This window comes from Carcharodon carcharias, chromosome 4, assembly GCF_017639515.1.
Source record: "Carcharodon carcharias isolate sCarCar2 chromosome 4, sCarCar2.pri, whole genome shotgun sequence".
Lineage (NCBI taxonomy): Eukaryota > Metazoa > Chordata > Chondrichthyes > Lamniformes > Lamnidae > Carcharodon > Carcharodon carcharias.
In genome coordinates, this window is record NC_054470.1 from 59,664,914 (window position 1) to 59,680,576 (window position 15,663).

The 15,663-nt window shown below is 46.9% G+C and overlaps 1 protein-coding gene across 1 annotated transcript in view; it reads left to right on the top strand.

Moving 5' to 3' along the window:
* The window catches only part of hacd4 (3-hydroxyacyl-CoA dehydratase 4), a 73,607-nt gene that overhangs the window by 26,631 nt on the left and 31,313 nt on the right, over nt 1-15,663 (top strand). Inside the window, exon 2 of the mRNA XM_041186947.1 lies at nt 11,516-11,622. Coding sequence (XP_041042881.1) covers nt 11,516-11,622 — 107 coding nt within the window. The remainder of the gene's footprint in view (nt 1-11,515; nt 11,623-15,663) is intronic.

Here is a 15,663-nt window from a genome sequence, read left to right on the forward strand (position 1 = left end):
TGCCTTTACCCTGTAGCCCTGCAAATCTTTTCTCTTCAGATAATTATCCAATTCCCTCTTGAAAGCCACCATTGATCCTGCCTCCACCACACTCTCAGGCAGTGCATTCCAGATCCTAACCATCCACTGTGTAAAGAAGTTAGTCTCATGTCACCTCTGGTTCTTTCGCCATTCACAAGTCAGTGTCCTTTGGTTCTTAATCCTTCTGACAATGGGAACAGAATCTCTCTATCTGCTCTATTCAGCCTCCTCATGATTTTGAAGACCTCTTAACTGCCTCTTCTCTCAGGAGAGTAGCTCCAGCTTCTGCACTCTGTCCATGTCACTGAAGTCTCTCATCCCCGGAACCACTTATTTTAAATCTTTTCTGCAGTCTCTCTAGGGCTGTCACATCCTTTCTAAAGTGTGCTGCTCAGAATTGGATGTAATACTCCAGTTGAGGCCGAACCAGTGTTTTATAAAGGTTCACCTTTGCACTCTATGCCTCTATTTATAAATGGAGAGGGTTACCATTTGGCATAAACTGAACTGGACCAGCCATAGAGGGCAGAATCTTCCAGTAGTGGCAAAGTTGGCGGCAGCGGGACAGGAAGTGCACAACTCTTCTGCTTGGGGGTGGAATGGCTGGCCACACAGTATCATGCAACGACCAGCCAATTGGCTATGCACTGGTGAGGACCGCAGTGAGTCATGCGGTGGGGTGGGCAAGAAGTCAACTGCCCGACCATTACCTCACAGAATCAATGGTCTAGACAGCATATTTAAAGGGTCCCCGGAAACTCATTCACTATCTGCACGCCAGGGGCACTCTGACTCTCTGAGTGGACACCTGCAGTAAAATCTGCGGGTCCTTCCCCCTCCCCTTCCTCCCTGGGTAACCTCAACTGCTAGCTTCTTTCAGGAGTGGTGTCACACAGAAGACAAAGAGTGGCCCCACAGTTCAGCAATGCCTCGCTGCAGAGTCCCCTTCAGGCCCTCCAGGAAAAGTGGGCAGTTCTGTCTCGCTGGGGAGCAGCAGGAAGTCCTCCCATCTGATCAAGGCAGCCTGGACGGAGATTGCAACATGGGTTAGCTCCCACGGGGGCCAACTCCAGAACCTGGGTGCATCACGGGAAGAGGGTAAACAATCTGCTGTGCTCCCGCCAAGATAAGTGGCACCGTAGAGTCATTGCAAGGCAACACTCAAAAGGGCAACAAGCAGTGTAAGTGTGAGAATGCAGAGGGATGTCAGATAAGAGTTTGTGTTGCAGGCCTCACTATCAAATGGAACATGAGGAGTGTGTGGGAACCACTTCATGCTGTGAAGTTGCAGGGCATATGGGTGTCAAACATTTACTAAAGAGGGCTCAGCTACTGTCATAGGCATGCATGCTCATAAAGTGGTCATGCAGCCATTGATATGAGATTCAATCATCCTGTCTGTCTGCAGGAGAAAAATATTCATAATACAGGGGAGTGTTCTAAGACTGGAGGAGTCCCAGACATCCGAATCCTGATCCCAGCTGAGGAGAAGGTCGCAAAACTTGCCAGGAAGGACACAGACAGAGCATGTGCTGATGGAAAGACCAGAGTTTCTCAGCCTTCCAGTGAGGATGCATACAGTCCAGTGTTGACAAATGGACATAAAGGAGTAACACCTGAAACGTAGCTGAGAAAAGGGATTGTGCATAACTATCAGTTAATTCTTTTTGCTCTCACTGCAGGTTCTCATAAACAAGTCAAATTCTAAGATGAGGAGACAGCCTTCCCCCAGCTCCACCTCCACCTCCTGCTCCAGCTCCACCTCAAGCACCACCTCTAAGGATATGGCACCGAATCCGCAGAACATGCACAGCCATGACTTTCCCCGGCACCCTCCACCAGCACAGAAACATTCGCCTTGGTGGGCATGCATTCTAGATTAGGCTCAGGATCACAATCTGGTGAGCACATCACTGACGTGTGCTCATAGCTGACGGGTGATGTGACAGCTAAGATCTCTGACAGTTGGAGGACTGCTGGAGACCAGGCCCAAGCTGAGCTCCGTGCGGGTGACAAGCCTCGGGATTCAGCCATAAGAGACCAGTTGGAGATGCAGAGACAGGCAGGGGAACATCAGGCAGAGATGCCAGAGACCAGGCGCAGACTTGAGCGAAAGGTGGAGGAGTCTGTCCAAGTTTTGACTGCTGTCATGGCCCCGGCATGCGAGTGTGTGGCTGCCTCCATGGAAAAAGTCGCAACTGCCTTGGAGAGCCAGGTCCAGCAAAACATGCAGTGGCTACTGGATTTGCATCCAGACCTCCACTCCATCATTCTAGCCGTGGGTGCAGTGCAGGTGTGGCTTGGCAAGAAAGGGATGAGGCACCTCCAACCCCCCCTCCAGGTGCCTCTCCTCTTTGAGGGGGTCAGGGAGGAGGCTTCATCACTGGCCACTCAGAGTGCCTTGCTGCTCGACCTCCCCTCTGACAGTGCCCCCATCACCTCTAGCAGGCCAGGCTGAGGAGGGTGCACACACACCTTTGCCGGTGGCCCTCAGCAGGCTGGAGACCTCTTCTGTCGCAATACGCACCACTCACTCCCTCATCAGCAGCATCATCTTCTCATTCCTCCTTGTCAAGAAGGAGGCAAGAGGCTCCTCTATCTGCCCCTCTGCAAATACTTCCTCCCTTTGCTGAGCAAAGTTATGCAGGGCGCAGCAGACCAGAATGACCCTCGGCACTCTTTCTGACATGTACTGTAGCACACCACCTGAGCAGACCAAGCAGCAGAACCCCACCTTTAGCAATCCAATAATCTGCTCTATTGATGCCCTTGTTGAGGCATGGCAGGCATTGTGCCTCTTCTCTGCTGCACTTTGTGGGCTCCACACTGGTGTCATTAGCCAGGTCCTCTGTGGGTACCCCCTGTCATCAAGGAGCCAACCCTGCAGTTAATGAGGGGGAGGAAACACTTTTGGCACCTGCGAGTTAGTGAGGATGTATGAATGGTGAGATCTCCCTGGCTAGCACACACACACCTATAGGATTTGTTCCCTGTCTTTACAGATGGCATAGGGTGGCCAAGTTGTACTATTAGTGATAGAGCTGAACTGCACACACATCTTGAATGGAAACATTCAGCTTTTTTTACAATATACTCAGCAGCACCTACACATGTGCTTTCAACTCCAACTCTAACTCTACACTGTCGGCAGAGGTAGCCCATGCTACTCTCCTATTGGTTACTACAGATCATGTGATCTTCCCTAACAAGTATTATTCTTAAGGGTGCATTACACACTAAATAAAAGCAGAATTACTACAACAGACGAGCTATAAATTCAGAGAGTGAAACCCCTTTCAATTTATGAAGGCTGCTGGCTGATCCTAGGGAGCTCGCAGTGCCATGCGTGTGCAGTCAATTGCCCCTTGCAAGAGCAGAAATCCTGCTCTGGCAGAGAATTGCTGCTTGGCTCTTTGGGTCTGATGTAAATCTTACAAATGCATTCTCTCTTCTAAACAGGGCATTGGTGACCTCACTCTCCCAGAGAGCTCTGCCCCATGCCCCATAGACTGCTTCCTCCCTCCCTCCCTGCCTCATACAGCCCTGCCCTGTGCCCCTTAGAATACAGCATTCGTCCCTCCCTCCCTGCACTGCTCAGCCTTGCCCCATTGCCTTTTGGCTGCTGCCATCTGATCTCAATCATGACCTGTGGCAGAACAGGGAAGAAGCAGCAGCTATTCACTCCAACTCCAGCAAGTACACTACCTCGCCTGCTGCACACCACTTATATGCATTTGTAAGTCGCAGACTGGGGTATTCCATGCATGTCCCCAGTGGAGGCGTGGAAGGAGTCACTGGTGTAGAAGTTCAATGCCAAGTTAACCTCCAACAATGCCGGCATTGGATTGCCTCCCATCCTCATGGATGCAGTTCTGCCTGGAGGAACTGGCATAAATGAGTGGCAGCAGCCTGTGACATCTCAGCTGCGTTCGACATTGCCTCTCCGACATTTGCAGGTAACTACATTGCCTGCGGTCTATTCGATTGTGCATCAATGCTTGACCTCGCACAGGTCCCTGGTTGCCAGCATCCTGAGCTGCTTGACCCTCTGTTGCTGCTCCCTGCTGCTGAGCTCTCTGCTGATCTGCCTGGCCCCAGGCCACTCTACGCCAGTTCCCCCGTAGCTGCACCAGAGATAGCACAAGCACTGAGTTGACTTGACACATCACCATGTGGGCATCTGTGAACAAACTGCATGGAATGCTCTGGTCAACGCAGTCTTTGAGGCATTCCCTACTGCCCTTCTCCCAACTGGGATCTCAGCTGAATGAGACCCATGGGTCAGACAGCAATGCTACTGTGCTCAAAGGTGCACCATAGAGATGAAAACATACCTTACCATGGTTCCCATCCACTTAACTCATGATTATCAGGGTGTCCCCTTTAGTCGGCAAATTGTGCTCACGATTAACTCCACCCCACAAAACGACCCTCCTCCCACTTCGAAGGAATGCACTTTCAGAATGACTGCGTTTCATGTAGATATTTTTTAAATGGTGCATGTCAGATTCCAGAACACCTTCTCCCCTCCCCCTACCACCCACCAACTTCCTCCCAACACACTTGACCCACCCAACATAACCATTCCTCTCCCCCCATTACCCTTAATCCTCCCATTAAGCTTGAGCCTTCCGACTTCCCCTTGCCCTTCTGAGCCTACACCCAATACTGTCCCCATGCCCACTCTGACCCTGGCTCTCCTATTATCTGTGGCACCTGTTCCATTCGATTCCATGCCCCCCCACCACCCTCACCCCATGAGACCATCCGGTACCTGACCATGACCTTGGAATTCCCATTCTACCAGATCCCACTTCTTTCTGCTCTCTCTGTTCCCTCCGCTGCCCACTACCCTCAGTTCAACTCCAAGGGCCCTTATATTGGCAGCACCGACCCCACCTTTTAGGACCATCTCCCTCTGAACATCTGCACCCAGAAAGCCCCTCCCTACACCCAATTTGCTAGGCCTTTCCATCCTCTGCGCATCTCTGCACCCTTGCCTTCTGTCTCTGCCTTTTACAATCTCCTTCATCCCTCCCTCCTTCTCCCCGACCCTGTCCCATGTCCCTTAGACTACATCCTCCCTCCCTCCCTGCCTCAGACAGCCTCCCTCCCTGCATCGGACAGCCTCCCTCTCCCTGCCTCATACAGCCTCCCTTTCCCTACCTCAGACAGTCTCCCTCCCTGCGTCAGACAGCCTTCTTCCCTGCCTCAGACAGTCTCCCTCTCTGTGTCGGACAGCCTCCCTCCCTGTCTTGGACAGCCTTGCCCTGTGCCCCTTAAAATGCAGCATTCATCTCTCCCTCCCGGCCCCACTCAGTCCTGCCCCATTGCCTTTTGGCTGCTGCCACCTGATCTCAATCATGGCCTGTCGCAGAACAATGCTCCTCAAAGGGAAGAAGCAGCAGCTACTCACTCCAACTCCGGAAAATACGCTGCTTCGCCTGCTGTACACCACTTATATGCAGTCATGAATCTGGAGGCATGTATTTCTTGCTTGCAGAGGACTTAATTTGAAAGGTGCACTTAATTCTGATGAGATTGCCTTTTAAGGAGCATGCATGACATGCAGATGCATGCAAAAGGGCTTCCAGATGTTTGCAGCCTTAAAATTTCTGAGTACGTAATCCCTTAGATAAACCTGCCATTGGGAAGCTAATTTTTGGCCTCGCACACAATTAAGTTCCCCTGCCCACCAAGCTTCTCATCCTTGGGAGTAGCTCAAGATTCTACCTCATAAATACTGTGGCTGCAAGAGCAGGTCAGATGCTGGAAATTCTGCAGTGAGTAGCTCACCTCCTGCCTCCCCAAAGCCTGTCCATTACCCAAAAGGCACAAGTCAGGAATGTTGAGGAATACTCTCCACATGCCTGGATGAGTGCCGCTCCAACAATATTCAAGAAGCTTGACACCACCCAGGACAAAGTAGCCCACTTGATTGGCACCCCTTCCACCACAATAAACATTCACTCCCTCCACCACCAACACACAGTGGCAGCAGTGTGTACCATATGCAAGATGCACTGCAGTAACTCAGCAAGGCCCCTTTGACAGCACCTTCCAAATGTGAAACTAAAAGGACAAAGGCAGCAGATGCATGGGAACACCACCACCTGCAAGCTCCCCCCAAGCCACAAACCAACCTGACTTGGAACTTTATAGCTATTCCTTCACTGTTGCTGGGTTAAAGTCCTGGAACTCCCTAACAACGCTGTTAAGGAATATTAACTTCTTATTCTATATTGTGTTTTTTAGGATCTAGCATGGGTAACACTTAGTGGGTATATATGTCACTAGAAAGTCATGTAGTTTACAGTATGTGACACCTCTAAACAATGTGCTAACTGAATTGCAACCTCAAAAGTGAATGATAGGTGTCATAGTGGCTCTTTGAGAAAAGTGTAAGTTTTCATTTTCTCCTTGCTCTTAAACTGCTGTGAAATATCTTCAGCTGCGAAGATATGTAGCTGTATGCAATCAGCTTACAGCTTTGAGCTCACCTGAACATAGCACAAACATTGAATAATTATCATCTCAGGCTTCAACAGCAGAAAGATATTCCAGACGGGAAAGTGTGTCAAAAACAAAAACAGAATTACCTGGAAAAACTCAGCAGGTCTGGCAGCATCGGCGGAGAAGAAAAGAGTTGACGTTTCGAGTCCTCATGACCCTTCGACAGAACTTGAGTTCGAGTCCAGGAAAGAGCTGAAATATAAGCTGGTTTAAGGTGTGTGTGTGGGGGGCGGAGAGATAGAGAGACAGAGAGGTGGAGGGGGTTGGTGTGGTTGTAGCGACAAACAAGCAGTGATAGAAGCAGATCATCAAAAGATGTCAACAACAATAGTACAATAGAACACATAGGTGTTAAAGTTAAAGTTGGTGATATTATCTAAACGAATGTGCTAATTAAGAATGGATGGTAGGGCACTCAAGGTATAGCTCTAGTGGGTTTTTTTTTATATTTTTTTTTTATTTTATATAATGGAAATAGGTGGGAAAAGGAAAATCTTTATAATTTATTGGGAAAAAAAAGAAGGGGGAAACAGAAAGGGGGTGGGGATGGGGGAGGGGACTCACGACCTAAAGTTGTTGAATTCAATATTCAGTCCGGAAGGCTGTAAAGTCCCTAGTCGGAAGATGAGGTGTTGTTCCTCCAGTTTGCGTTGGGCTTCACTGGAACAATGCAGCAAGCCAAGGACAGACATGTGGGCAAGAGAGCAGGGTGGAGTGTTAAAATGGCAAGCGACAGGGAGGTTTGGGTCATTCTTGCGGACAGACCGCAGGTGTTCTGCAAAGCGGTCGCCCAGTTTACGTTTGGTCTCTCCAATGTAGAGGAGACCACATTGGGAGCAACGAATGCAGTAGACTAAGTTGGGGGAAATGCAAGTGAAATGCTGCTTCACTTGAAAGGAGTGTTTGGGTCCTTGGACGGTGAGGAGAGAGGAAGTGAAGGGGCAGGTGTTGCATCTTTTGCGTGGGCAAGGGGTTGTGCCATAGGAGGGGGTTGAGGAGTAGGGGGTGATGGAGGAGTGGACCAGGGTGTCCCGGAGGGAGCGATCCCTACGGAATGCCGATAAGGGGGGTGAAGGGAAGATGTGTTTGGTAGTGGCATCATGCTGGAGTTGGCGGAAATGGCGGAGGATGATCCTTTGAATGCGGAGGCTGGTGGGGTGATAAGTGAGGACAAGGGGGACCCTATCATGTTTCTGGGAGGGAGGAGAAGGAGTGAGGGCGGATGCGCGGGAGATGGGCCGGACACGGTTGAGGGCCCTGTCAACGACCGTGGGTGGAAAACCTCGGTTAAGGAAGAAGGAGGACATGTCAGAGGAACTGTTTTTGAACGTAGCATCATCGGAACAGATGCGACGGAGGCGAAGGAACTGAGAGAATGGGATGGAGTCCTTACAGGAGGTGGGGTGTGAGGAGCTGTAGTCGAGATAGCTGTGGGTGTCGGTGGGTTTGTAATGGATATTGGTGGACAGTCTATCACCAGAGATTGAGACAGAGAGGTCAAGGAAGGGAAGGGAAGTGTCAGAGATGGACCACGTGAAAATGATGGAGGGGTGGAGATTGGAAGCAAAATTAATAAATTTTTCCAAGTCCTGACGAGAGCATGAAGCAGCACCAAAGTAATCATCGATGTACCGGAGAAAGAGTTGTGGAAGGGGGCCGGAGTAGGACTGCAACAAGGAATGTTCCACATACCCCATAAAGAGACAGGCATAGCTGGGGCCCATGCGGGTACCCATAGCCACACCTTTTATTTGGAGGAAGTGAGAGGAGTTGAAGGAGAAATTGTTCAGCGTGAGAACAAGTTCAGCCAGACGGAGGAGAGTAGTGGTGGATGGGGATTGTTCGGGCCTCTGTTCGAGGAAGAAGCTAAGGGCCCTCAGACCATCCTGGTGGGGGATGGAGGTGTAGAGGGATTGGACGTCCATGGTGAAGAGGAAGCGGTAGGGGCCAGGGAACTGGAAATTGTTGATGTGACGTAAGGTGTCAGAGGAATCACGGATGTAGGTGGGAAGGGACTGGACAAGGGGAGAGAGAAGGGAGTCAAGATAACGAGAAATGAGTTCTGTGGGGCAGGAGCAAGCTGAGACGATCGGTCTACCGGGGCAGTTCTGTTTGTGGATTTTGGGTAGGAGATAGAAGCGGGCCGTCCGAGGTTGGGCAACTATCAGGTTGGAAGCTGTGGGAGGGAGATCCCCAGAGGAGATGAGGTCAGTGACAGTCCTGGAAACAGTGGCTTGATGTTCAGTGGTGGGGTCATGGTCCAGGGAGAGGTAGGAGGAAGTGTCTGCGAGTTGACGCTCAGCCTCCGCGTGGTAGAGGTCAGTGCGCCAGACAACAACAGCACCACCCTTGTCAGCAGGTTTGATGACAATGTCAGGGTTGGACCTGAGAGAATGGAGTGCAGTAAGTTCAGAGAGAGACAGGTTAGAATGGGTGAGAGGAGCAGAGAAATTGAGACGACTAATGTCGCGCCGACAGTTCTCAATGAAAAGATCAAGAGAAGGTAAGAATCCAGAGGGAGGGGTCCAGGTGGAGGGAGAATATTGAAGATGGGTAAAAGGATCCGTTGAACTGGGAGAGGACTCCTGCCCAAAGAAGTGAGCCCGGAGACGAAGACGGCGGAAGAAGAGTTCAGTATCATGCCGAGCCCGAAATTCATTGAGGTGAGGGCGTAAGGGTATGAAACTAAGTCCTTTGCTGAGCACTGAACGTTCAGCATCGGAGAGGGGAAGGTCAGGGGGTATAGTGAATACACGGCTGGGGCTGGGATTGGAAGATGGGGTGGGGACGGAGGGACAGGCAGGGGTGGAGGGTCCTAGATGGGTGTTGGTGTCGATGAGTTGTTGGAGCTTGCGTTCCTTAGCACTTGAGAGAAACAGAAAAAGTTTCTTGTTGAGGCGTCGGATGAGCCGAAGAATAAAATGAAACTGGGGGCACGCGCAGCTTTGAAAAAGGGTACGGCGGTGCTGCTGGAGGGAGAGGTCGAGTGTGTTCATATGGCGGCGCAAGGCACTGAGAGTGGATTTCAGAATGTGACGGGAACAGCAGTCCGAGAAACGTTTTATGTCCCGGAGATACCTGTAATCCTGGGTGGGTTCGAAACATGAGGGGTGGAATTTCAGTTGAAATCCATGTGGGGTAAGTCGGAGACGGAGACAGTCACTGAGAAAGGAGATATGGCTGTGAAAGCGGGTTTTAGTAAACACCTTGTCAAACACTAGGAGAGAAATGGAAAGCAATGAAGGTGAACAAGGCAACAGAGAAATCCGGAAATCTTGTCGCAGAGAGGAACAGAACTTCTTCAAGGAGGTAGGCATTTCTTGAAGAGCAGTGGCAGTCAATTAAACACAGAGATAAAAACAAAAAAAACTGCGGATGCTGGAAATCCAAAACAGGCTGCACAGCCAAAACAAACCTTGTGGCAGTAAGAGAGAAAAACTATTTTCAAATATCGGACTCTAGACACACAGAGCCATCAGACCCTTTTCCCCTTAATGTACTAGAATGCAACAAAAACAAGCTCCTATTCTATCAAAGCACAACAAATCCATTATGGGATTTATTATAATTTAACTGAATGGGATTCCATTTCTTGTGAAATATTTAATTCGCAAGCCTGTGCTTGCAAAACTCAAACATTAGATGTGATTCTGCGACTGGACAGCATTTGCTAAATAATCCTCCAGCGTGCTAAGAATTACACTGGCAACCAATTTGAGGTTGTCAGTCGGGCTCGCAAAGTGGTGCATTTTGTGTGCTGGAAGATACATATATTGATACACAGGGCCCTGTTCTTTGCGGGCAGAAAGAAGATGTACACACAATGTGCCTGTTTCAGCTAAACAAAGTAAGTGACAGCCATTCATTGGTTTATTCCTCAGGGCAATGTCTTGACCAATCAGAATCAAGCTGCCTGTTTTAAATTTCAAATAATGCTTGGAAGTTAACTGTCAGTTATGCTCAAATGGTGCATTCTCCATGACAATGCCTCTGCCAATCAGAGTCCATTTGCCAATCAATCAGCACTCTCTTCTCATACAATATAAATTTGCTGTTTCTCCTGACATTGATATTTTCTTGCAAAATGTCCTGATGAGTGCAAAATGAGAAGGATGTGTCTCTCTTTTCAGCGATGCACAAATCTTTAATTATTTATTTTGATTGCATAATATGAAAAACATGATACAACTTGACAGGCTTTCAATACTTACTAAAATCTTCAATACACTGTTTTTATTCCTTTGGGGTGTTCCTTCATTGCTTTTGCTCTGTTGTTATCGCCATGGAAACTACAGCTGTAGCCAACTGAAAGCACTGACCCAATTTATATGTAGATTTAATGCAAGTTTGTCCTACAATTGAGTAATCTCTAGTTTCTAGGATTTTTATAAATAGAGGAAAATATGTGAAGCTGAGGGATGAGCTATTGGCTCCACTTATGGAGTCATTGGACTTATAAACAAGTGACCAGGAATTTAAATTTCAATCTAAAATGCCATTTGATCACTCCTATTTTAGTTAGACGTGTACAACCAGTGCTTGGCTGACTCATTAGTTCAGCGCTCCAAAGTGAGAGTATTAGAAAATTGTCAAGACAGTTATGATTGTAGAGGCTCCCCTCCTGACATGTGTTTAAAATATGGCATTTATGAGTAAGTAAGTAGCTGAAACAATTCCGTTCTTTTAACTGAAACATGATGGCAGTGCCAACCATGAGATTGAAAAGAGACAAATATGTAAATGATAATTAAGAAGGACAAGAGAAGTCGTCATCAGTGTTTTCAGGCCTTTTTTTATTACTGTGAAAGAGCCATTTTAACTCCCTCCAAATGTTATTATGCATTCATTATTATCTGCCATCATGTAGAAGCATCACCCAACTTCCACTGCTCTGTTCTCTAGTACTAGATTTTGCTGAACTAATTAATCTAATGCCCATTTTAAAAGCAAGTTGAAATTGGTTTTGTTTTCTTTTTCTCAGATATGGGTTGAAGATCTGGTATCTTTTCACATATAATCTGATACAGTTCTGTGGATACTCATGGATATCTACAAATATAACTGCCAGATTCTTAACATTTGGTGAAGGTAAGGACCTTCTTGCTGTATATACCCAGCAGTGTTTTCTCATATCGAATACTAAGGATGCTTTCTGTAGGATTTGCTTTCTGTGGGGATCATTTACTGAAAGCAGATATTCAAATGTATTCTCATAAACTCTTTAAACTTAAGGCTTCAAACCATTCAGGCAATCTATGAAATAGTCAATACTGAATCTACAGGGGGCTTTTAACATGGGGTGTGTGTGGGTTTGAGTGCAGATGCAGGGGATAGGGTGGTTAAAGTCATCAAAAATGCAACTGTTGAGAAGCTGTTTCCAACCCACTGATTTCCAGGTTTAACTCTGGCACATTATCCTGATTGTGTGCAACACCCTTGGGAAGATGGTTAGCCAATTATGGTAATCTCTCAACCGATACAATGAGCAGAATCTTGTTGAGGCATTGGGGGTCTCGCCTGCTAGCTGGAGAACCAGCTGTCTCTTTCTAGAAAGGCCTGCCAAATCACAAGCCATTCAGGCAGTGGCGAGGCCTTCCCCGGAATCAAGACCCGGGGGCAGAATTCTCGCCTCCCTAGAGCTGCTGGCCAATCAAAAGCTGGCAACTCTTGTGCTCAGCGGCACCACAGGGGAAGTAGTGGCTGCTGCTGGAAAAACACCTGCTGAACTCCCAGGGGTGAGGGTCATGGGAAGGTGAGGGGTGAGGCAACAAGGGCAGAGGGGTGGCTCTCCCCTCCCTCTTTCCCATTGTTGAGTACATTAATCAGGCATTGGTGCCTTTGATCGAGGACCCCCTCCGCTGCTGCAGGTGACAAACAGCCTACAGATGACGAACCTTCAAAGGAGATGATATCTTCTCAGGGTCCAGGATCATGGGACTCATGCTTACCATGCACCAGCTCAGATACTAACAGGTAAATGGAACCAGTTATGCAGATGGTTGGACTTTCATCTGGTGACTCACTCTTCACAATTAAGCAAGAGAAGACAGTGTTGTCAGGAACAGCAGTGGACAGTCCACCTCAGAGATCACAGCCCCCTTCAAGCTCTACTCAGCTGGACACAAATGCTGTAAGCTGCAGACTATCAACGAAGGGGATAATCATTGAGGAACAGCGGAAAATCTAGGATTGAGGCACAATGCTCCTGAGGCTGACCTCCTGGGAGATCTCCAGTTACACTTTCTTTTGCCCCCACCTCCCCCCACCCTGTCCCACTGCTAGGGAAGAGTATTTCTCTCCAGCTCCTCAACAACACCCCCTCCCACATCATCCTCAAGCACTATACCAAGGAAAGCACCGTTAAAGTGGGAAGCAACCTTTGGTCATCCTGAATCTATTCTCACAGTTTGGCTTCTCATTTTTCAAACTCTCAACTCCTCCAAGTTCCACCTGTCAATTGTCCCTTTAAATTTCATAGGATTACATAGGATATATGGCACAGAATCAAATCATTTGACCCAACCAGTACATGCTGGTGTTTATGCTCCACTCAAGCCTCCTCCCATCTTTTCTTATCTAAATCTACCATCATAGCTGTTATAGAGTTGATTTTCCAGGCAGATTTTCTTGGTGAAAATGTTGAACTTAATTTACAAGACAGCAACAGCAACTACATGTGTGCATCTAACTCTATAATTAAAGAAGAAATCCTCCTAGAGGTTCCCCACACTGCTAACACATTGGTTTACATAGACCATGTGATCTTACAACAGGGGATTGTCCTTAAAGCTACAGTTCTAACTTTTAACAAAACTATAATTACTACATTCCTCCCCCTTTAAATTTTCTGTACATTTTGTATTTACAAGGATATTTATCTCATGACATTTCAATATTTACACAGGTAATGAAATTACAAGTTCAGTCTTTCAGGTGGTTTCCTGATGCGTGTGGAATGTCGTAGCTCCACGGCTTCCACTTCTTTGACAGGAACCACATTCTCTGGAACTGCATTAACATCAGGTACCTCATTAGGCACAGGCAGTTCAGTGTTGTCCACTCCAACAGAGACATTGGGCATGTTGATCCTTGGTTGAGCAATTTTAGCAGGAATCACAGGTCCAGCAGTGGTTACAAGTGGAATATCATTTTGCTGGGGTATCTCTCTTCTTCTTAAATATCTACATGCTTGCAGGTGATCCAACCCTTCACTTCCATGTGTACAACAATGGTCTGGTCACGGAGCTTATTTTACCAGGTTACCACTTCGGTCCTCCACCAAAATTCTTTACATACACTGCTTCTCCAACAGTAAATTGTAGCTCACAACTCAGTAAATCATGAGCAGCTTTTTGGTTCCTTTGATTTTTCTCCACCTTCCTTTTAAAATTGGGAAGTATCAGATTTAGTCTTGTTTGAAGATGGCGCCTCGTCAACAATTCTGCTTGTGTTGCACTTGTCATAGTGTGGGGGGGTTGTTCTGCAGTGAAATAGGAAATGAGCAAATTTTTTAGTTTCCAACAATTCACCTGTTAACTTTTTCATTCCCACCTTTTATTGCCTTTTCGGAACCTTCTTCCTTTTTGTCTTCTTTCTAACACAGAGTTTAGTCTTGGCCTTCTTTTTGACTTCACTATTGACCAGACTTCTCTCAGGTGAAATCTCAACGTGTCTTAGTTCAGTAGTTGAGCTACCCATGATTTCATTATCTACTCCCCTCTTGGAAAGTTCTATGCCTTTGCTTTCAAAGCCTCTTTAGCTTCATTCAGCTGATTCTTCCGCTCTTCTGTTTCCTTTTCTTTTCTGTTGGCTTCCTCTTGGCACCTTGAACATTGCTGCATCTTCTTTGCCAATTGGTTCTTCAGTTTGTTCAGAGTGACGTTAAATTCTTCCTGTTTCTCTTCATAATTTTCCAGAGGTACAAACTTTTACCTGAGGGATCCTCGTAGTGTGTGAAGGTCTTTCAACAGGATTTCCTTTTCTTTGCAAAACTCACTTGCTTCATCTTGAATTTTGTCAGCCAGCAGAGTCTCCTTGAGTTTCTTCTGTTGTTCTTCCCTATTGTCGTTTAAGACAATCTTCATTTCTTCAGATTGCTGAATGGTTTTTCATCCGGTTGCGTTCCTTGGAGTCTTCAGGCTCTTTCTGAAGTACCTTGCCTTGTCCCATTTCCAATTCAGGAACCCTTCCTGCTTCCTTTTGAAATCTCACTGGCCAATCAAGGTTAATTTCCCTCAACCAATTTCGACCTAGAAGGCTTGGTCTCCTACCTTCTAATACCATCACTGATAGTTGTGTTGTTTGGTGTCTATAATAGACATGTACTCTGGTGATACCTTTTACCTGGATTTCTTCACCTTAGCAGAAGTTTGTGCCAAATTTAATTGTCGAGCACCTTTATTTAAATATCTGAAAGTGTGTTCTCCTACTACCATGGTAGAAGTACCCGTGCCTACTTCCATTTTTAAGAGTTTACCATTCACTTGCAATGTGACAGTAATTGGCTCTGCCTTCCCAACTTTCGTGTTGAATCAGGAATAAATGTCAGAATTGGTTGTTTCTAACTCTTCCACACTATATACTTCATTGGACTTTGTTTGTTGCATGGAAGCTTGTTTTAATCTCGCTTCGCAATGGTTCCGTATGTGTTCTCTTTTGTGACAAAAATAACCATCTACCTTTTTAAATTGCCAATCGTTAGTAGTAAGATTGTTTCCACCTTGATAAAAATTAGTTTTCAAATTTGCTGCTAAACTGTTTTCTCTAAATTTTTGGTTAGCAGGGGCTGTTTCTTGCTTCATGGTGGAGTCCCGGCTTTTTGTACCACTTTCGGCTGATCACCCAACTAGGAAAATGGCGCCATTTTGCACACCTTGAATCAATTGTGAATCTCTTACAGCGCTTTAATTTGCAAATGCTATTTCTAACAGTTTCTTAAAATCAAGATCCACTTCAGCTAGCAATCTTCACTGAATAGCATCCTCTTGGACACCACAGACCAAACAATCCCTGAGCATATCATTCAAGGTTTCACTAAAATCAAAATATACCGTTAGTTGTTTTAATTTTGCTATGTAGGTAGCAATGGTCTCTCCCGGGGGTCTATTCCATGAATTGAACCTGAACCTC